The following is a 23,889-nucleotide window of genomic DNA, read 5'->3' on the forward strand; positions in this document are numbered from 1 at the left end:
TCCCATTGTCTTTAAATGAAACTTAGGTTCTAAGTACTTAAGACATTTAAAAATGGGACGTTGGCTCCTAAATCACTCAACCTCTTAAGGAATTGTTACCTTTAATGTCAGATAACCTTTAATATAGGCAATTATATTTAAATGGCTGATTTTTTTTAAAGGGGTTTATACCTGCACTTCCTTTCATCATTTTTATTGAGGTGCTGAAAATATGGAATTAGAATCTCACTCTTCAAAATTATAGACTTCATTTAATTCAGGGTTAAAGTTATATCTAATATAATGATGAACATATTTTTATATTTTGTGTGTTTGTTTCAAAATACCCCTTCCTTTTCTTTAATGAAGTAGATCTAATTAATAGTGAACTAAAACATTTCAGCAGCCGTTCTGGAAAAATAAAAAAATTAAAGAAGCAACAGCTTACAAAAAGCAAGCTGGAATGATAATATCTTGCAGCAGTCAGCCTTTATAATAGTTGGAACTGATAGCATAGGCTTCCTCATGGTTTCTATTATAAGACCACTTTCACTTGCCTTTAATTGTACCACACTTTAGCCATAAACTTCAGCCAAAGCAACTAAGCTATTCCAGAGAATGGGCTAGGAAAAAATAGTTTGTTTTGCCAATGTAAAAAAAAAAATCCAGTGACCGTTTCTTTGAAATGCTCTGGGCCCCCTATACTTTGTCGCAGGGACTTGCAATTTTTTAGTGGGTTAGCATGTCCATGAGGGAAGTATCTTTGCCATCCCTATGAAAATCCACCCAGATTTGGCCAAGTTATACATTTTTGAAAAAATGCAATTCAGATATGCTCAATAGAGACTTCTTAGATTTTAACAGCTACATTCCCCAAAGATTCTGCCTGGGCTCTAGCCCAGAGTTGAGCAGAACTTTGCCTGCAATTGCAGCTCTGGACTGTTATGCACAGAGAGACTGCCATCATTGTTGTGTTGTGTTGTGTTGTGTTGTGTGTGGTTTTTTTTATGGAGGGGGGTTGGTTCTCCATGTAGGTATTTACAAAATGTGGTCAAGTCACCTCACAACCTTCTCTTTGTTAAATTAAATAGATAAAGCTGCTTGGGTCTTTTTCTATAGGTCATTTTTTCGAGTCCTTTAATTATTCTCTTCTCTGAACCATCTCCAATTTTTCAGCATTCTGGATTTTAGACTGCAAAACTGGACACAGTATTCCAGTAGCGATTGTACTAGTACCAAATACAGAGGTATAATCTGCCTACTCTTCCTCAGTATTGCCTTGTTTATACATTCAATGATCTCATTAACCCTTTGGAATTGAATAGCTGCTTGTTAAATGAGATCGTCCATTCTGCGCAATGAATGAGTCAGGGGCCTATTGGAAAAAATAGTATGTGATTATGCAGTTAAAAACTATCATAAAGCATATAGACAAGGGAGGCTGAATTAAGGCTGCATAGACAACCTTAATTCTGATATTTTCTAATTTTAAGTACTTGACTTTGCAACCTTAGTGTGTGAGAATGAGTGAGTGAGATACAATATATAACTTACTCGAAGGAAAAACCTGGACATGAAAAAAGGAGTGGAAAACTGATTAATGTTTTGTTAGTTTTAAATTTGTCTTGTTAGTTAAGTTTCAGGCTAGCTTTTCTGATTTTTTTCTTCCTTTCCTATAGAATTCTGCACTTCAGATCCAATAACATCACCAATAGGGTGAAGAACCAACCCTACTATAGTACCTTTTTTCTCCCGTCCCCAAACAGGGAGCTTCTCATGCTATTAGTCAACTGCTGTATCTGAATGATGTGAGATTACATTAAGGACTACTTTGTTGTTTTTCTTTTTCTTTGTATAAAGGGTCATCCAGTCTAAAGAACTGCCAGGCCAGTTGTCTGGCACACAGAGATCCAGAAACTTGTCCGTCCAACTCATTTCAGTTAGTAAAACAAATTATTATGTGATCTGTGTTCGATTCTGCAGTCAAATTTCTGATCTGTGATTAGTTTACTGGCTTGATAACTCTTACTAATGCCTCTTTTTCTCAGGTTGCAGAGAACTGAAGATAACTGAATGTCTTATGTTTTATTTATTTTTATTTTGTTACAATGCATCTTGTCACCAGCCCTTCTCCTGGGTGTATATATATATATCCTCTATCCAACCCTGAATTCACCAAAATCAGGTCTTCAGTAATCCTGCCAGATTCTTAAATTTCCCTGATCACCTTCTCCTCCACCTACCTGGTTTGCTCAGGTGTCATCTGATCACTATCTGATGGGTCTTTCTGTCAGTGCTGCACTTTGGTCAACCTGCTGTGTCTCTGCAGCATTGTACCCCACCATCGCTAACAGCAAGAAACTAGGACAGAGAGACCTGGTTTTGGCTAGCATTTGGAAGGAATCAATTTATAAACTGAACATACTAATTTCTGACAGTTTTTTATAAGGATAATTATGTGCTAAAATCATCAAAAAAATTGATTTGTCATTCACTTTACATGAAATTCATATACTGGACATGGAATATTGTTTATTGTGGTTATGTTTGCCTTTTCAAGATAATTTCATTTCCTTAATTAAGATTAAATCTACCTAGTCATGTGGAAGTAGAAGTAATTTCTGTAGAGTGAAATAAACTATAATTTTGAACAAATACCAGATAATATTTTTAAAGGGCCAGTATTAAGATGGACCCATACAGAATCATCTTTGCTTCTTATTGGAATGAATTAACTACTGAACATATACGTATCTTCATGAAGAATCTGTTTAGTAGACAGTGCAGAAAATGCTAGCCTTTGAGGGTTAAACTAGTATTTTTATAAGTTCAAGTATTTTTTCTATTGTCCATCTGTAAACTGAGTCAGAAAGGTGTGTAAAGAGAGATTAGAAGGTGTTAGTGCTATTAAAAGATGTTAGTACTAATTATGCCAGTAATTTAAGAGGAAACTGAGTTCTGAAGATCTTGGAAGCCACTAGTATAACTGTAGTTATATTGACTAGGAAAGATAACTGTTTACAGAAAAGAAATGAGAGATATTGACTCATTTGTAAAAAAAAAAAAAATAAAATAAAAAAAATAGGAGTACCTGTGGCACCTTAGAGACTAACAAATTTATTGTAGCACAAGCTTTTGTGGGCTACAGTTCACTTCATTGGATGCATGTAGTGGAAAATACAGAAGGAAGAGAGATATGGACGGGCCCGCGCGTGCACACACACCCACCCACCCACCCACCTATGAAACAACGGGTGTTACCATACACCACGTTATAAGGAGAGTGATCAGTTAAGGTGAGCTGTTGTCAGCGGGAGAGAAAAATAACTGTAGTGGTAATGAAAATGCCCCATTTCCAGCACTTGACAAGGAGATATAAGGAACTGTAGGGTGGGGGGGAGAGAAAGAAAAGCCTGGGGAAATAGTTTTATTATGTCTATATTCATGAGGATCTCATGCACCCATATTTATATTGTAATTAAATTTTCTTGTAGTTCAACATATATCCAATATCTGCAGAAGGTAAAATCCTTATTACTGAAATAATGTCATTATAGACTTTTTTTTTTAAACACACACAGATAAGAAATTTTTTTATCCTTCACTTCAAAGGGCAAAGTTCAGTTTTTAAATTGCCTTGTTAAGGTTTGCAAGTAGATCTAGATATATGACCACATACATATGAATAAATTATAAGAAGTAGAAAATTAGATTAAAGGCAACACGTTGATTTACTTTGTCTGTGAGAGGATAAAACTTAATAGTTCTGCTTTCTTTTTTTCACAAATAGTCCTATGTCAAAATGTTATATTTAATCTTATTTTTTCTTTAAAGTGCATTTTATTAGTGTGATTTCAAGGGATTAGAGATTAGAAAATGTATTGTTACCCATTAATTACTGCAATAATTTCTGCCACTATAGTTAAACATCTCTCATTTTTGAATTATTATTTTTATTTACAGGTTTAGCGGGCAGTACAAATGTTGATTGAGGCCGAAATTTATCATTCAAGATCTCATTCTTGCAGTCACTTGGTTTGCACAATATGAAATTAAAAAATAAAAATACTGAGAAGTGCAAAAACTCTAGGCTAATTTAAAGCAAATAGTTTAGTACACCCTTCTCTGTAACTCAACAACTTTAAAAAAAAAAAAAGAAAATGGAAGCTTGATCATAATGTTAGTCATAGACCCCATCCTTTTCCCACTGAAGTCAGTGGATGTTTGGCAACTGACTTCAGTGGAAGAAGCAGGATTGGGTCCCGTGTGGGTTTTTTGGGGGCAGTGGTGAGTGTGTGCTATTTTTAAAGAAGGAGCTTGAAAGCAAGGAAGTAGTCAATTTTCAGAAGAATTGTTAAGTATGTGGATTTTCTACTCATAGTCTCTACCGTCACTGACATAATAGAATGTAACAGTTTAGAAAAGGCCATTATAGCCTGTCTGGTGTTTTTAGCATGTGGACTTGCTGCATGGACTCTGTCACCACTCTGACCTAATAGAACATAACATCTTAGAAGAACAGTTTCAGGTAAATGAGCCACAAATCTAAAAGCCTCTTGATACATTTGTAGAAAACATGATAGAGTAGAGTGGTTATAGTGTATTTTGTACCACAAATGATCTGGTGGACTCATTATATTCTCATGCATCAAGAATCCTCCTCCTCTTGAAGGACCTAATCCTGTGCAATGCTGAATGCCTCAACTCCTGTTGAGTTCAGTGAGTATCCATGGACCCTCAGCACCTTGCAGGTCTAAGATCTATCTAGATCTGCCTTCCAACCTGTGGAGGCTCTCAGATCAACTGTACTCTTCAATGAGGAGTAGTTACAGATTTGGTTTCAAAGCTGAGATGTTTATTGAAGTATCTGTATGTAAAACATTGATGCTTTTTTTAAACGGGGAAAATGTTCTCTTCTCTCTCTTGCAGAATTCAGACAGCAAAGAAAAAAATTTCCTTTTGGCCAGATACCAAGGATTGGAAGCTTTCATCCAAAATGGGATTTTTTTCTGATAGTCATGATCAAAGAGAAGGGGGTTATCATCCAGACTGTTCAGAAATTTAAACTATTAGTGTGTGCTTCAACATTAATAATGATACTTATAAACTAAAAGAATTAGATACTTTTTAAACATCTTCTAAAGGTTTCTTTTAAATTTATTACTATTATAACTTTAATATGTTAAAATAAAATGAATATTCTGATTTAAAAAGACAAAAGCAAGGAAATTCTGAGCTAATGTAGAGCATTTAGGTTGATACGTGTATTTTATTATGATGGATGTTATTCTTCTGTACAGTAGTATTAAGATTCATGTCTGTCTTTCCATTACAAAATGGAAGAGTTTTATGTGATTGGGTACGCTAGTAGTCTGTCAGCATTAGCTGCTGATGGTTTTAGTACACATATTTGACTAATCGCAGATAATTGTTATAAAAGGTGATTGAATTATCTGGAAGACTATCTGGAGTTGTGTTCAAATAACATTTATACAGAGGCACTTGAAGCTTGCATTGGCTGTAGACAGAATTATGAAAAACCAAAATATGCTTCATCCTACACATCTGGAGAAGCTTTTATTCTAACTGGTTAATGCTCTGTTCAGAAAAGCAATTTAAACCTAAGTTATTTTTGCTAGCACAAGACAGTTTAATTGCGTCCTCACAAAGTTCTCTCTCCATTTTGAGGGGAGAGGTGTGTTGTACTACAGTATATGAGCAGTTAAAATGTCAGTGTGCCCAAATAATTCCATTGAAAAAGTCAGCTACAAGTGATATGTTAATATACTATTTCCTTAGTGACGTCGGCACCAAAAAATTAGACAAGAAAAGAGCATGTGTTTAATAATCCCAGATGAAAGCTTGAAGCACATAAAAAAAATATAGATGCAAGGAGCATTTAAGAAATCATCTTGCCAAGTCTGGCCTCTTCTACACAAAGCTAGTCATTTAATAATCATATGTGGAAATTTAAGTTTAATTGTTTAAATTTATGTCTAAGACTTTACGTTTCAGACAAAATATTTGATTTCTTTCAAGTAATCTGATGTATTTGAACAATTAAAGCTGTAATTTGTAGATGATTAATGAGAAGTATGGAATTGTATGCATGAGTGGTTTGAGAAGGAAGAATGTTATAATACTCGGCATTTTTGTAGTTTAGATTTGCATTTATAGTAAAAAAGGCAAGGTAAGTAGAATCATAGACTTTAAGGTCAGAAATGGCCATTATGATTGTCTAGTCTGACCTCCTGCACGACGCAGGCCACAAAATCTCACCCACCCACTCCTATATCAAACCCCTAAACTACGTCTGAGCTATTGCAGTCCTCAAATTGTGGTGTAAAGACTTCAAGGTGCAGAGAATCCACCAGCAAGTGACCTGTGTCCCACACTGCAGAGGAAGGTGAAAACCCCCCAGGGCCTCTGCCAATCTGCCCTGGAGGAAAATTCTTTCCCGACGCCGAATATGGCGATCAGCTAAACCCCGAGCATGTGGGCAAGACTCACCAGCCAGACACCCAGGAAAGAATTCTCTGTAGTAACTTAGATCCTACCCCATCTAACATCCCATCAGAGGCCACTGGGCATATTTACCGCTAATAGTTAAAAACCAATTAATTGCCAAAATTAGGCTATCTCATCAAACCATCCGCTCCATAAATTTATCAAGCTTATTCTTGAAGCCAGATATGTCTCTTGCCCCCACTACGCCCCTTGGAAGGCTGTTCCAGAACTTCACTCCTCTGATGGTTAGAAACGTTTGTCTAATTTCAAGTCTAAACTTCCTGATGGACAGTTTATATCCATTTGTTCTTGTGTCCATATTGGTACTGAGCTTAAATAATTCCTCTCCCTCCCTGATATTTATTCCTCTGATATATTTATAGCGAGCAATCATGTCTCCCCTCAGCCTTCTTTGGGTTAGGCTAAACAAGCCAAGCTCTTTGAGTCTCCTTTCATAAGACCAGTTTTCCATTCCACGAATCATCCTAGTAGCCCTTCTCTGTACCTGTTCCAGTTTGAATCCATCCTTCTTAAACATGGGAGACCAGAACTGCACACAGTATTCCAGATGAGGTCTCACCAGTGCCTAGTATAATGGAGCTAATACTTCCTTATCTCTACTGGAAATACCTCGCCTGATGCATCCCAAGACCGCATTAGTTTTTTTCACGGCCATATCACATTGGCGGCTCATAGTCATCCTGTGGTCAACCAATACTCTGAGATCCTTCTCCTTCTCTGTTATTTCCAGCTGCTGTGTCCCCATCTTGTAACAAAAATTATTGTTGTTAATCCCTCAATGCATGACACTGCACTTTTCACTATTAAATTTCATCCTATTACTATTACTCAGGTTTACAAGGCCATCCAGATCTTCCTCTATGATATCCTAATCCTTCTCTGTATTGGCAGTACCTCCTAGCTTCGTGTCATCTGCAAACTTTATTAGCACATTCCCACTTTTTGTGCTGAGGTCAGTAATAAAAAGATTAAATAAGATTAGTCCCAAAACTGGTCCATGAGGAACTCCACTAGTGACCTCCCTCCAGCCTGACAGTTCACCTTTCAGTACGACCCGTTGTAGTCTCCCCTTTAACCAGTTCCTTATCCACCTTTAAATTTTCATATTGATCCCCATCTTTTCCAATTAAGCTAATAATTCCCCATATGTGGAACCGTATCAAATGCCTTACTGGAATTGAGGTAAATTAGATCCACTGCATTTCCTTTGTCTAAAAAATCTGTTACCGTCTCAAAGGCGACGATCAGGTTGGTTTGACATGATCTAACTTTTGTAAAATCATGTTGTATTTTGTCCCAATTACCATTGACCTCTGTCCTTAACTACCGTATATACTCGTTCATTAGCCCGTTCATTTATAATCTGACCCCCTAAGATGGTTAGGTAAAAATAGCAAAAACTGTATGATTCTTTGATAAGCTGACACTGTATTTCAGAGGTTGTCAAACTTTGGCTTCTGGCCTGTCAGGGCACGCCACTGGCAGGTTGGGACGTTTTATTTACTTGGAGTGTCTGCAGGCATAGAGCCCCTCAGCTCCCTGTGGCCACAGTTCACCATTCTCAGCCAATGGTTAAATTGTCTTAGCCATCTGTTGATCATCATAGTCTTGTCACACCTCTGTTGCCCTTCTCTAGGAACAGGCAGAATCCCACTGAAGATCACCTGAGCCTCGATCTCCTTAAGCATCTTCCCCAGCCTGGCATAGTCTCCCTTGATACGTTTCAGTGAGAATCTAGCTGTATCATTTGTTCCCACATGAAGGACAGTCTGGATTCTTTCCTGCTCTCGTTAGGATCCTCTTCAGCGTCAGGTCCACATCCTGTATCTTAGCACCCGGCAGACAGCACACCCTTCTCTTCTCTGGATCAGTTCTGGTTACAGGCCTGTCTGTTCTTCTCAGTAAGGAGTCCCCAATCACGTAGACCTCCCTTTTCCTGGTGATGGTGCGATTCTCCAGTCTATCCCCTGTTCCATCTGGCTGCAAGTCCTCTCAATTCCTATTCTCCCTTGCAATCCTCTGCAACCCATCCTGTATCCTCCTGGGGCTCATAGTTGGTGGTGTTATCTCCATTGACTCTTCCCCTCTTCCTATAGGACTAGCTGCTCTTCTCTTCTTCCTTGGCCTCTCACCTTTAGCGACCACCTGCTGTGCCCCTTCTTCATTTTCCAACTCCACAAACCTGTTCCTGAGCTCTCTTTCTCCTTCACTAGCCATTATCTCTGTGCATGGCACTGGTAAGACTGTGGCTGGAATACTGCATCTAGTTCTGGTGTTCACATTTTAAAAAGGACATTGAAAAACTGGAGAGGGTACACAGAAGAGCCCCCAAAATTATTTAAGGGCTGGAGAAAATGCCTTACAATGGGAGATATAAAGAACTTGTTAATCATATCAAAAAGAAGATTGAGGAGTGACTCACAATGAATTATTACCTTCATAGAATGTAAATACTGAGTTATAACAGGCTCTCCACTTCAACAGAGAAATGCGTGACAAGAACCAGTGGCTCGAAAGTGAAGCCAAACAAATTCAATTCAGAAATACAGGACATTTTTAACAGTGAGGCTGTTTAACCATTGGCTCAAACTGCAAAGGGAAGTGGTGGAGTCTTCATATCAAGACTGGATGTCTTTCTGGAAGAGATTCTTTAGCCAAATGCAAGTTACTGTATTCAGGAAGGGAGGGGTAAACTTGATGAAATTTAATGGCTTATCATATACAGATTAGATGATCTAATGGTGCTTCCTTGCCTTAAACTCTGTAAAGTATACAGGAGATTGACAACACTCAAGAAATTTTTTATATAATAATGAATGATGTTAGAACAGTCCATAGTTATGGATAAGTGGATTATATCCCTTCCCAAAATAGCGTAAATACCTTTGTTAGTATGCTAATTACAAAGGATATTTTTGTACCTCTGGAATGCTAATGGGCAAAGTCACACCTTTGACTTGAAAGATACTCAAAGTAAAACAAGGAGGGGAGAAACTGCAAGAGGGAAAAGTGAGACATTGACAATAGAGCTGGGCTTCTGAGAGGCTGCAGTGTTCAGGAGAGATGGCAAAAGTATCTTAGGGACTTAAGTATCAGAGGGGTAGCCGTGTTAGTCTGGATCTGTAAAAAGCGACAGAGCACATGCGTCTGAAGTGGGTAAATTCATCCATGAAAGCTTATGCTCCAGTACGTCTGTTAGTTTATAAAGTGCCACAGGACTCTTTGTCGCTTCTTAGGGACTTAGATTACCATCTGCATTCTTAGATCTAAGTGCATACTTGATTAAAGTACTGATTTATACATTTGTGTTTTATTTAGATAAAGCTGTTACTCAATTTACCTTATCTATTTTTATTTTAATATAATTTTTTTTCTAATAAATCTTGTTTTTAATTAAAATCCTTTTGATCTTTTACTATTTTGAGGAAATTCACACAGCCAATTCAGAAATAAACAAGCTTTCTTGCTCTGAAGAGAGGTACTAAAATAGGATGTGGAGCTGAAGCCCATTTAGGAGTCCTGGTCACAGGCATGGACCAAGGGGTACTCTCTCATGAGGTAGAGTTCATGTCTATGATGGTATTGGCCAAACTCATGGGTAAATCTTAAAGCTAGATTAGTTTAAGGTAGCACTGCTCAGTTCTGTTTTTGAGGGAGATCCCAAAAACGTTGGTAGAATCAGTAGTTCAGAGAGAAGGATAAAGAGCCTTCAACTTTTGGTCCTTAACCTGTTTTAGCTTCAGTCTCTCATTGTCATGCATCACAATTGGGTAGTAGAATTAAATACTTTTTTTCCAAATTAGAAATCAGTACTTCAAACAAGTTGTTTTTCTCAAACAAATTCTGCTCTGTCCACTCACTATTAATGTCAGAACGATAATTAATCCTCTGCTTCCTAGAAAATTCAAAGCCAAGAAGTGCAAATGCTGGAATTTGTCAATGAGAATTTATAGACATTTATGAAGAGTAGTCAGAAAAATTAAAGGTGCACAAAATGTGTTTGGGCATCTTCCTTCCAATGCAGAGTCAGAATGTTTCCTTCAGAAAATTTTTTAGTCCTTAGTTCATTCTAGTCATAAGTCATTTTATTCAAGCCATTTCATTATCTGACAAGAACAGGTTTTAGAACAGGTCTGAATACAGTGGTGGTACCTTTTCTTAAAGTTTCAGAGTTCACTTACTTCTAGTGAGAAACATTTTATTGCTTCACAGAAAGTGTTGAGAGCACTGGGATGTTCTATTTTTCAGCCTTCTGGGGCTCATGTAAAATTAAATATCTAAATACAAAATTTTTTAATTTGTCATCATGTGGATGGAAACCTGGAAGCTTAATTTACCATTCTTAGATGTTACAAGTTCTTTGTAATATTGAAACTTCACAGTTCCATTTTTTCTTAAAATTGTCAGATTATCACTACGTTTCGAGATTAATCTAAAACCCTGAATGAGTAAAGACTTACTAATGGGGCCATATAAACACAAGCATATTGAGTATGCTCTGTGCATCCTGAAATATTAACATTTTTAGGACCATACCTTTTAGGAAAGTTAATGAACTCACTATATATCCTTCCAGCAAGCAAACTGGGGGTAAGGGGTGATACCTGTTTATATGGTCCAGGGAATTCTCCTCCCTCCCCACTCTCAAAAAAAAAAGTTTATGGCAGAAAGGTCATAATTTTAATAAATAAATAACAATGTAAACAAATGAAGGTGGGAAAGAGTTTTTGCAGAAAATTGTGACAGTAGCTGCTTCACCTTATCATGAGCCACAATCTGTTCTGATTGGCAGACACTCATGTCAAAAGAGTTATCCAGATAGTGATGCTATCTGGCCACCCAGGAAACGACACGCAGTTTGAACCAAAAGCCCTATTCCATCAGCATCAAGATAGAGCCACCATGGAGATGAACTCCAGGCCATCTCTGCTAGTGAGTCTTTCAGTCCCCACTCTACATCGAATCCCACAATTCTGAGAGAGAAGTACCTCCCCTACCTTCTGTCCAAACTCAAACAGCAATTAAATTTCCATTCTTCAAAATCAGCATTCACCAGGAGCTGTTTGGTTGGCATTCCACCACACACCCAGCCTTCTGCTATTACTGGAACCAAATAATATGAGTAAGTTAAATACTGCAACCAATATAGGTAAATGCACACCACTCAAAAGGAACAAATCTGGGCAATCATAAGTAATATTTGGATGCTCCAGAATGTCCCCCTTGTAATTGACAGTGTACTTCCCGACTCCTCAGTCAATACCTCTCCTAGATCTATCAGTCTCCAGTGCTGAGGAGGGTCCCTTCTAAATTGCACTACAAGTTTTTGTTTGACCAAACCACCCTGGCTACAGGAGTGTGTACCCAAAGTATGTTCAATATGTTTCATCTTAAGAGGACATTCAGTGCTAAGGGAACACCTTTGAAAGGCTAAAAAGACTCCATTAGGGTGAGTAACCTGTTTCTCTTTGTTTCATAGTTATGCACAAGCTGTAATAACCTTTTCCAAGAAGAAACAGACTGTTGATTAAACCATTTCATCATGCTGCGCTTGACCAGAACCTACAGCACTCAAGTGTCATTCATTAGGGTTACAAACTTTTTTCTGTTGTATGAACAAGTACAAGAAAAATATAAGTACATCTGGCTTTGTGAACAAGTTAATACAGATTAAGTGTGACGGATCATATTTTTAACTGCCTATTGCAACAGGAAAAATGATGCTTTTAGTTGGTTCTCCAGTTCAATGTCTCATCTGTGCCTTGGTCACAGCCAAGAAGAAGAGAGTTGCCCCCTTCATCCTTATTTCTGTATACAGTTTGAGAATAAAAATGTATTAAATATTTCTTGAACAGAATGTACGGACTGGTAAATATAATTTTGGAGCTTCTGAATGCAACAGTGACCTATATTTCAGATGTAATTTATTTTATGAAGAGAACACCAAACTCTTTGCTAGCGCAAGGTGGAAGGGGAAAGGAAAACCTTTAGGAGAACTTGTCTGACAAAATGCTAAAAATGACAAGAACTGCCTTCTGCAGTGAGAGAACTTGTTTGTGTATAGGAGGAAGCACTTGTCCAGATGATGTTGAAAGACAAAATACCATATTATAATTAATGTCTACTATTTTGTGGCTATTTAAGTGCAGTATGAGGCTGTCTGTGTAATCAAAGAAGAAAATCCCAGATGAAAGTATCTGTAAACAGAGAAATTTAATCTGTGTTAGAACTGCATACTAATGGTTTGTTCTTTTTAAAAATTCATCTTTCAGGAGTACTACAAACATAGGTGGTGAACAACTGTTTTTTTAAGTAGTTAAAATAGCTTCTAGTTTTGGTGGCATTGTGGATCTGTTCTGTTTGCGTAATTAGCCAGTTACAAAAAATGTCAGCAATTGAAATGAACTGTAGGGGCAGTATTTATGTAAGCAGTGCAAACCGAGCAGGCTGTCTCAGGAACTAAGCTTTTGTGATTTTTCTATAGCAGGAACAGACAACAAGCCCTTCTCTTGAATGTAAGCTTCCTTTTTCACATCACTTTTTACCCTTGTTCAGATGTGACACCGAAAATCTTATTTGGAAACAAGTAAAATTTGAAAGGAAGTAAGAAAAGTTTTATAACACTTCTGTTCAGATGTGTTACCTACCTCTGCTTTGTCTGCCCACCCTGCACATCTCCCCTGCTAAGACCTGTGCTACAGCATTACAAGGATGAGAAAAATTAAGTGACATGACTGAAGTATTTTGAACTAACTGTTATGGTAAAACATAAACATCATGATCCAGTTGAGACTATTGGACAGACCAGAAATAGGCAACATATTTAAGAAAAATATAAAAGCTAGATTCTGCCAGCCTTAATGGGGTTGAGTGGTACGTTGAAATCACTGGAATTGTTCATAGAGTAAGGTACTAATCAACATAAGATGAACAGAATCTGGTTCAAAGGAAATATTACTTTACTGAGAGAATGGTAAACAGATGCAAGTTACTACAAGTTGAGGTAGTGGAGTGTTGTAACATTAATGTATTTAATCAAGATTACTATTTGGATTTTAATAAATTAATGGGATATCAATCAGGGTTTTTTACTTGCAAGTACTTTGACAATCCTTCCTGGAGGTCAAGAAAGCATTTTTTTGCTCATCATTCATTTTCTTAATCCAAACTTCTGATTTTTTTAAAGTAGTGTTTTTGCCTTCTTGCATAAAATTAACAAACCTTTTCCTTTTAAAAACTGATTATTAAAAAGGCTACACTTTGAAAGTGTTACAGGATAGTGATGGCTGAGTTGCCATCATCTCATATGATATATCAGCCATGAGGAGCCCATGGCATACTCTGAGCCCTGTACAGTTAAGTTGTGTTCTCACACACTAATATCCCCAGGCTCAATTATGCCCTTTTGAGTAGTGCAAGAAAGATTTATTAGAATGACTGCAATGTAGTACACTGTTTCAATATACAGTACCAGATTTGAGTCTGCTTTAGCAGCTTCCCACAGTCGAATTATCTTAGCCTGGAAATGGAGTAATGGTTTTACAGCCTGGCTGACCTTCATGTAAGGTGCAAATTTGAACTTTTCTGCACAAGGAAAAAACATCAATATAACACTCTTCTGTGTTCATCTATTCTTTTGTTATAATGAGTGCACAGGAATGTATATTTGAGGGGAAATATATTATTCAGTCAGAATTAGTTGCCTTGTCAAAAGCTACTTGAAGTAGAATACCATAAAATGTGTTCAAACAAAATTTATTTCAAGCAGTCTCTCACTTTGAAGCATAAGGAGTTCAAAGAACAAGAAATAGTAAATATCAAATGGAGCGTGTCATTTATTCTGTGCACGTAGAGTATGTACATTTATGTATAAAATAAGGAGAGCTAAAATTTGCAACTTTTCCTCTCCACAATAGGCAAATGGGTTTTTCTAGCTCTGTACATCATTGTAATGTTAACTTTGTTCCAAGAGACTCAAGGGAATGAAGACAATCCCACCCCACAGCTATGTCTCCATGCAGATGTCTCGTGAGAAAAGACTGGGACTTCCCTGACTATCACTACCAAGCTCCGGTAACTCCTAGTCTCAGGCATGGGTCCCAGAAAAAGGCATGTTCCTGGATCCCAAACTTGAATTAGCAAGAGCTTTCCTTCTATTTTTCTAGTTAACCCCCTCTTATCCTGGTGGCCTGGCAAAGAACTTACATATTCCTCCTTGCCCCCAAGATCAGTGATTTTGTGAGCAATGTTTGTCACAGCTAAGAGCAACTGCACCTGTATTTTCCCTCAGTGATCCAGCCAGGGGACCCACTCTCAGGCTTCCAGTTCCCCAGCTGTTGCTTCTCCTGGGTGGAGACATAGATCTCTCTTCTTTCTGACTAGGGTATCTCTCAGCTGAACAGTTTCCTGCCTTTACTGTGTATTTCCCAGCAAAGACAGTCTGCCTAAGCAGATGCGCTTCTCTTCTCTTCAGAGACTGATAACAGAGTGATTGCTACAGATATAAGTTACCATGCAACACTTACTATGCATGTCTCTTTTATTCTTAAGGTAAAAAGCATGACAGAGAAAACATTAAAAACAATTAAAAAAAACCTGCACGTTTTCTAATAAGCTAACCAGTCATCACCCCACACTAGGGGTTTCTTTATGGTTACCAGTTCATCAGAGCTTCAGCTCAGAGCAAGCACACAGTCTTAAGAGGCCCCAGTACCCATGTCCTTGAAATCCTCCCCGAAGGATTGTGGCTGTCCATGGACTTGTCCATTTGCTGGATCAGGAAGAAGACCACGAATCAGTCTAAACTCAGGCTTTGTATCCGAAAGTCTTGTCTTCGTGGGTCTCTGAACAATCCAGTTTGAACTAATATACGCGTGTCTCCCCCAGGGGCTTCAGTGGCTGATAACTGACCCTGCATTCCCTCCTCCCTACTAGAGGAGGTACATACAATTCCATAACAACACATACACAATTGTATTTGTAATAGACTCTACTCCAAAGGTGTAAACCCTAATGCAGTAAGGTTGAACTTGACTCAATAGCTAAGGCCCTATCACATTCAGGGTTCATTCTGGTCAATTTCACAGCTATAGGATTTGAAAATTAGTCAATTTCACATTTTTAGATGTTTATGTGTGAAATTTCATGGGGTTGTAACCATGAGGGTCCTGACCTAAAAGCTTTTTATTTGGGGTGGGGGGGAGCAGCTCCAAGGCTATTGTGGGGGAGTCGAGGGATTGCCACCCTGATTTCTGCTGCAAGAGGTTCCCGGTGATGCTTCCGCTGCATGGCCACACTCAGAGAGAGATCAGACCCACTTCTAAGTAACTACTCTGGCCGTAGGGTGCTCCCAGCAGCGGGGATGGGGACTGGAGGGGGGAGGAGATCAGACTCACCTCCACCTCTGGCAACATGCTCTGGTTGCAGGAAGCTCCGTGACTGAGCAGCAGTCCCGGAGCTTCCTGCAGCTGGGCTAGGTACTTGAAGGTGGGTCTGAGCTCCCCACCCTCACTCCCCCAAAAGCAGTTGTGCAGGCGAAGACTAAGTCCTGACCCTCCCAGGCTGGAGGGGACTAGCAGCTGGAGCTGGGTACACAGTAGGAGCCCCAGGCTGGGACACCCCTGTTTCTGGCCCTCCCATCTTCTCCAATAGCTAGATTTCACAGGAGGAGGTCTGATTTCATCATCCGTGACGTATTTTTCATGGCCGTGATTTTGGTAGGACCCTATCAATAACTGATCTGAATTTCCTGAAGTTTGTTCAGTATATTTTGGGGTATGGTCAGTCTGTCAGAATCTTGTTATACTAGTGTAAGGGGCAGGAAGTGCAACTGGTCATTAATAAAATAGCAAAAATGACACTGCTCACAGTAAAGACATGGAGGAGACTTTTCTTCTTTAAGTTATTGAAATCTCAGCAGTTATTTTATAACAAAGTTTGGTTTTAAAAAGCAAATTCAGACAAGAACAATTTTTTTTGCAAGTTGACAATGTCCCTTCAATTTTGGTGGTTGCAGGCTTTTGAGGGGAATAAATTAACTTTCAAAGACCATGGAAAATAAAATATACAATGCTTAAGCTACTGTAGATAAAATTTTATCCTGTCATCCTTGATAGTGTTCCTTGGAATACTGCCACCTCCTCTTCTGTAGGCCTCCCTGCTAGGGTTGCCAATCCTCCAGGATTGTCCTGGAGTCGCCAGGAATTAAAGATTATGTCATGTGCTGGCAACCCTACTCCCTCCCTCCTCTCTTGCCTCTCTCAGCAGCAGCAAGTTAGAAAGACTAAAGAGACCTTTTTTTCACAAGACTCAGACCCATTCACTCCATTTTCAAAGACTTCCAGTGGCTTCCTCTTACTTTTTGCTTCATGTTCAAACTTTACATTTTTTTTTTAAAGCTCTGTGAGAGTTTGCTCATGGTTGTATCTCCTCTCATGTCTTCCTTCTCCTCCTGTTTCTCACTTGAATCTACCTAAGCTTCCACCCTACCCACACCTTTGAGTTCTTCTGCCACTCTGATCTTTGCCCTTTTTCTGTACATTTTCTTACACCTGGAACTTACTCTGTCTCCTTTCAAGCATGGAGCAAACTCTTGCTCTTTCAAATCACTTCTTACAAAATGCATTTTTATGAAGTTTATCAGTGGTAATCTGCCAAAGAAATCTATGCACAGAAACACCATCTTCTCTCCTATCAGCCATCCTTCTTTAAGCTACAGACCCCATGGTCCTGTGAGTACCTTGGTAAAATAGGCAAGACACCACTCTATCTCACTCACCCTCCAGTATAAATAGAATTAAATAAATCTGCTTTGTTTATGGATATTATCAGCCCATCTGCCCTATGAACTGAACAGTGCCATCAATAGTTACCATCTGCATAGATGGGCCTAGAATCATAGAATATCAGGGTTGGAAGGGACCTCAGGAGGCCATCTGGTCCAACCCCCTGCTCAAAGCAGGACCAACCCCAACTAAATCATCCCAGCCAGGGTTTTGTCGAGCTGGGCCTTAAAAAACCTCTGTGAATGGAGATTCTACACCTCTTTAGGTAACCCATTCCAGTGCTTCACCACCCTCCTAGTGAAATAGGAGGTTTGATTCTTAAGCCTTCATGTAGCAAATTCTGAAGTGCCTTCGTATCCTTAATAGCTAACTTTTACTTCCAAAACACCTTTGGGTCACAGGTTTTTTCATAATTGCATTTGACAAACTTTGGCTATGTCTACACTAGGCACACTTTACCAGTGTGCTGTATCAGCAAAGCACTCCTAGTGTGGCACAGTTATTCTGGCAAAGCTATGCTTTGTATCAGTATATTAAACCTCCTCCCATGAGCAAAACAGTAAAAACTCAGTAATGTTGGTAAAACTGCATCTGTGTTAGGGGCTTCTGCTAACACAGCTATGTTGGCATGGGATCATACCTCTTCACACGCTGTAGACTGACATTCTCTGTCTGAGTCCAGCCAGGGAGAAATAGTAGCAAGACTTTTCTATGCATACCAGATGCAGCAGAGGCAAACAGAACAACACAGGGCTTTGGCAAACTGATATCCTAGCTACACTGTGGATATCACATCTGTAAGTCAGGACAGGGAGAATTGACCTCACAACTTCAGACCATGATTCCCTCCATTAAAGTGCATCCTTGACTCTGAAATCAGTTCCTTTTATCTGCAGGGAGAAAGTCTATCCTTGTGTTATGCTCAGGGAACCCCTAGATATCCTATGTCATGGAGTTGCTCTGATGCTATCAAGAGCCAAGTTAACTGATGATAGCGTGTGTGGCAATCAGATCTGTAATGTCATCTAGCCACAGGAATCCATGGATGCTGACACCTGTCATGTGATGAGAGAATTTAACTTTTGTAACTCTCTACCATGTCAGGTGATGGCGGCCAAGAAATAGTATTTCTGTGTGTCACATCGACGTTACATTTAAAGGTACTGATATAAGTTGTCAAATGCAGTGGTATACAGGAACACAGAGAAATTTTGTAATTTACCTTGAAGAATCAGGTTAGGTGGAACTAGAATCCCATCAGCCCTACACAGAAATTTTAACCAGCAATCATTGAGACTTTTCTTTATCTGAACTGAGTAATAATAAACATTGCCTGATTTTCAAAGATAGCGGTCAGCTACAGTTTTCACTGATTGGAGCTGCAAGAGCTCAGCTCCTTTAAAAAACTGGCCAATGGGGTTGGTTTTTATTTGTTTATTTCTTATGCTGCTTCCCACTTTTTTCTAAACTAGGCTTCCCACAAATGACTGACTGTTGTGTACCATTTGCAAATTTAAATAGCCATACAGATACGAATTTTGATTAAATTAACATAGAGCTTCAAACCAGGTCTCGCTTGATTTACAGTTATTTTTTCATGAAGTAGTCTCCATTTTCTAGTCATTTTTTTCTGTACTTGCTAATAGAGTTACTTCTGTTAAACACAGTAACTGTAATCAAAGTTGTGTCCAAAGAAATTTGCACTCCTTAAGACTCCTACTCATTTCTGTAGAACTGGTTAAAAACATTGGGGAAAATATTCACAAACCTTTCATGACTTTTTCCCACTCTTTGCCAAATTTTTGTTTGGTGATCATTGGCCAGGAATGGGGAACTGCGGCCAATGGGAGCTTCGGGGGAGGTACCTGCATGCAAGGGCAGCACACAGAGCCCTTTGCACCCCCTCCCTCCCTGTAGGGGCCGCAGGGACATGGTGGCAGCTGCTTCTGGGAGGGCTTCTGTCACCCAGGAGCCACTCCAGGTAAGCAACGCCGGGCTGAAGCCCACACTCTGAGCCTCTCCTGCACCTCAACCTCCTGCCCTGAGCCCCCGCCGCACATGGCACCCTCTTGTGCCCCAACCCTTTGCCCTGAGCCCCCTCTTACACCCAGCACCCCTCCTGTGCCCGTTCCCCTTGCCTTGAGCCCCTTCCTGCACACCGCACTCCATCCCGCACCCTGTCCCACACCTCTCACTCCTGCACCCCAGCCCCCTGCCCTAGCCCTACATTCATGGCCCAGCATGCAATTTCCCCACCCAGATGTGGCCCTCGGGTCAAAATTTTTTCCCACCCCTGAGCTAGAGACAAAGTTTCAGGTTTACCTGAGCAAGATAGTGTGGATAGGAAGGAGTCACTAAGGCCAAGTCTATGCTAGAAAAGGTTTGCTGGTATAGTTCTACTGGTATGGCAATACTGGTAAAACTTCCTACTGTAGACACAGTTTATACCAGAAATATACTGCTTTTGCCAGTATGGCTTATTTCGCTTCCCCAAGTGAAACAATCTATACTGACAAAACCAGTTTTATATTGTTATAACTGCACCTACACTGGGGATTTTGCCCATATAGAAATGCCATAAAAATCACACCTCTAATTATTATACTGACAAAGTTTAGAATATAGCTTGCTTTAAGGTTATGAAAGAAACATACAATTGCCAATTATCAATTTCAAAATGGTAGCTAAGAGTAAAGGTAAAGATAAGGTGACTTAAGAAAGATGGAGTAAATATAAAAGTGGAAAATCTGTGAACCTGTAGGTTCCATAGACAAAATATATGAGGTTGGAGAAGTAGCCTCTGCCAGAGGGGTTTTACTGTTCAAGATTTTATACTTAATCTCTCTCTCTCTCTCTCTCTCTCTCTCTCAGACAACACATAACAAATGCAAATAGCATATGATAGGAGTCTTTTTATGATGTCGTAAAGTTGCTGTTTATATTTATGTATTGTCTTAGATTAGTTTTTTTTCTTTGCTTTAAAGACTTGGGTACATGTATGTCCATTTTACTGTCTTGGTTAAAAATAATTAAAATAGTTTGTATAATATAAACTATAGCATAGAAATTCAGATATTGTTATTTAAAAAAACCCTGAGGCAATAACCGTAAGAAACCTGTATTAGGTACAGTATCTTTAAAAAAAAAAATTAAAATGCATTTTAAGACTATTTTCATTGTTGCTGGTAGGGGTAAATGTCAGCTGCAAATGTATAGGTAGACTGCAGAGATTTTTCTTCTTAAGCCCTCCTTTCATGTTTAGCCAAGCGAAAGACTCAGTGAAATGCAAACTCTATCTCAGCAGATATTCAGAGCTCTGTAGCCTGATGAACAACCTCTGAGAGTTTAGAGGGAGGGCAGCAGTTGGTAAAGGTTGTTAAAGGCAAAGGCCAAAAAGGCCTCAGCCATGACTTGGATCTCAGATCATCCAAATGAGAGGAATCTCGATATAGTGCCCTGGTGGGCTGTTGATATCTTATACTCAAAGGAATAGTGCTGTGCAATCAAAATCAATTGTTCTGACTTTATCCTTCAGATGTTACAGAAGGAAAAGGCATTTGCTTTATTACTCTTCCGAGTCGTTTAACCATTTATCCTTAATCACTGGCTGTCTGAGTGAGAACAGGAACTTAGTTCATTGAACTTTGTTCTTTTTGAAAGTACAGAGTAGAATCCATTTTATCCAATGTGGGAAACCACCTTTTGAGAAACTTGATTACAGCCTGGCTCACTAACATCATACAAAAAACATAGCCAGATGTTTGATTGCAGATTAATTTGCATTAGCCTTTATGATACACTCTATAGTATATGATTCATAGCTCCAGTATCCTGAGCAATCAAGTAAATAATATTACATTAATGAGTCAGTTGCAATTACCAAGACATGATTTCAGCATAACCACTATTGAGTGGGAGGGCAGAGAGGGGGGAGAGATGGGGAGGAGAGGAATATTTGCCACTTGCCATTTGCCATCATTGGAGGTTTTTAAGAACAGGTTAACAAACACCTGTCAAGTCTAGGTCTGCAGGGTCCTCCCTCAGCACAGAGGAAAGGATTAGATGACCTCTCAAGGCCCTTTGCAGCCCTTCAGTTCTATACGTCTAATAAATTCAAAAAGATTTTGGAGTGGCTTCAGGTTAGTGACAGTTTTTTCAGATAAGTGCATGCAGGCTTTCCACATTTTTTTGCATTAACACAATAATGCTGAAATACAATTAAGTCTAAAATATCCTTTATTATATTATGCATGCCATTGAATTTGTGATTTTGTTTGTTCAAATGGATTTTGCCCTGAAAAAAGTGTCCTGTTACAAAATCATGTTTTTAAAAAAACTTAATGTATAGAACACATGTCAAACTCGTAATTTCTGTGTGAATTCAGTCCAGAGAAGAAGAAAATCCAGCTGCAGGGTAACAAATCTAATGTTAAATGTTCTGCTTTAGTGGTGGACAGATTCACGTTAGTTGCCTGCAAACAAAAATACGTGCTTTATTTTGTAAAATTCTGGCCAAATTGTGTTTCTGTGAGTCTTTGAAAACTCATTATTATTTCTAATCTTCAGAGTACTGGCTGTTAATGACTCTGATTCACTGCAAGCTGTTTTAGTGCTGAATTCTTGGGGAAAAAAAAAAGATTTGTATATTAACCATACTTTTTGGTGAGGGATAAGTTACATTTTTCCCTCAAACTCATTATGCTAAACTTTTAACTCTCTAACTTAGCATATTGAAATTCTGTTAGAATCAGTAGTGTGAAAATTGGCCATGGTTTTATTGTAGATAATAAATTGTGCTTTATTATATAATTCTTTTCATCTATCAATCTCAAAACACTTTTCAGATGTTTGGACAGCATTATCATACCTGTTTACAGATAAAATACTAATTTTAGTACTTATCTTCTTCAGGGTATACCTCAGTTACCATGTGCCAAAGCATTGTATACCTATGAGGGAAAAGAACCTGGAGATCTTAAATTCAATAAGGGTGACATCATCATTTTACGTCGGCAAGTGGATGAAAATTGGTACCACGGAGAAGTCAGTGGGGTTCATGGCTTTTTTCCTACCAACTTCGTTCAGATTATTAAACCTTTACCTCAACCTCCGCCTCAGTGCAAAGCACTTTATGACTTTGAAGTGAAAGACAAGGAAGCAGACAAAGACTGTTTGCCATTTTCAAAGGTAAAAACATGTAAAAATGACTTAAAAAAGAAAGGATGTTGTTTGAATAATTATTCATTGACTTAGACTATCTTATATTGTTTCTGTTCTAAAAGTCTTGCCTATAAATTCTTCGATAGCTCTGACATGTTTAGAAGCCAAGGATATGTAAGTTCACAGGAGATTTCTTCAATATATACCACTTCGTTTCCTCACTTAAACCACTGACACTGTTTCCCCTCTCAGGATTTCACCATTGAAATTGAGAGCGCATCTTTTTTAACTGCTTTAATATGCATTCTGAATTTGAGAGAGTCTAAATTGTGAATTTAAAGCATTCCCAGTCCAGAGGAAACTTTCACTTATTTTTAGTTGTCAGAGTTCATACTATTTGTCAAGTTTTCATTTAATCCGGGACATTTTTAATACTAACAGCAAGCTTTGTGTCACTACATAAGAATAAAAATTGCCTTTTGGAAAAGTCTACTTTTTTTTTGTTCCTATTTGAATTATTTTTCTGTCTTAGAAGGTATGAAATGATATGGCGTTTTAATAAGAACACCAGGATTATGAAGAGTACTCTTAAAAGATACTTAACCATAGTTTGGGACTGTGTTTTTCAGTTACCTACAAATTTATAGTACATTAATTTTGCCAGGCAGCACAAAAAATGTTACAAGATCAGACATGTGAACTAGTTAGATGTCTTTACAGCCCTCAACTATTAAAAATGCAAAGAGCACCTGAAACTATAAAAGCAGGAGGCCTTAAATATTCAGCTCTCCTTCTTATGAGACCAGTGCAACTACATGTGAACAGAAAATAGCCTTTACTGAACAAAATGTTAATGTTCCTAAGGATAATCAGCCTAGTTATTATAGTGCATTGCAGCTTTGATTTTTAAGTAGTGTGTGCGTTGTTTGTAATCTTCAATTTTATATCAGTACAAGTGTTTCCTTGCTTTTCTGAGTCTTTCAGTGAAAGGTAAGTTAATGATGTTTCTAGGGCAAAATAAGTTTAATGAGCAAATAACACGTTCTTTGAAGTCATGCTTAAAACTAAAACTCTGTATTTCAATGGAGATGTCAGTTATGCTTTCTAAGTTTGCTAATGTTCTTACATGAATAGAAAAGCAACAGCTGGGAACAGAGGGCAACAAGCTAGCTTATAAGTAAGAAGAGTTTGAGATTCAATTCAGGGATTGATGGAATACACTAGAGTTGGCACAACAGGCAGTTTGTTGTTCAGGAGAAGCCAAAATAGCTGACTGAGATTAGTTCTTGGGCTGCTGTGCAGGACTTAACCAAGATGAGGAAGCTCTACTGGAAATTATTTTAATTCCAAAAACTGCAGGTTCACATTGTGAAAATGAAACTCCTGCTATAGAATTCTTCTTAATGTACCCCTTTGTCTGATGATGCTTGTGTTGTGG

The 23,889-nt window shown here is 38.5% G+C and overlaps 1 protein-coding gene across 2 annotated transcripts in view; it reads left to right on the forward strand.

The window, feature by feature from the left end:
* SH3RF1 (SH3 domain containing ring finger 1) overlaps nt 1–23,889 on the forward strand; it is a 154,476-nt gene that overhangs the window by 47,943 nt on the left and 82,644 nt on the right. For both annotated transcript variants that reach the window (XM_030564442.1, XM_030564444.1), the window contains exon 3: nt 22,203–22,478. In XM_030564442.1, the coding sequence (XP_030420302.1) occupies nt 22,203–22,478 (276 nt within the window). The remainder of the gene's footprint in view (nt 1–22,202; nt 22,479–23,889) is intronic.

This window comes from Gopherus evgoodei, chromosome 5 (assembly GCF_007399415.2).
Source record: "Gopherus evgoodei ecotype Sinaloan lineage chromosome 5, rGopEvg1_v1.p, whole genome shotgun sequence".
Classification (NCBI taxonomy): domain Eukaryota; kingdom Metazoa; phylum Chordata; order Testudines; family Testudinidae; genus Gopherus; species Gopherus evgoodei.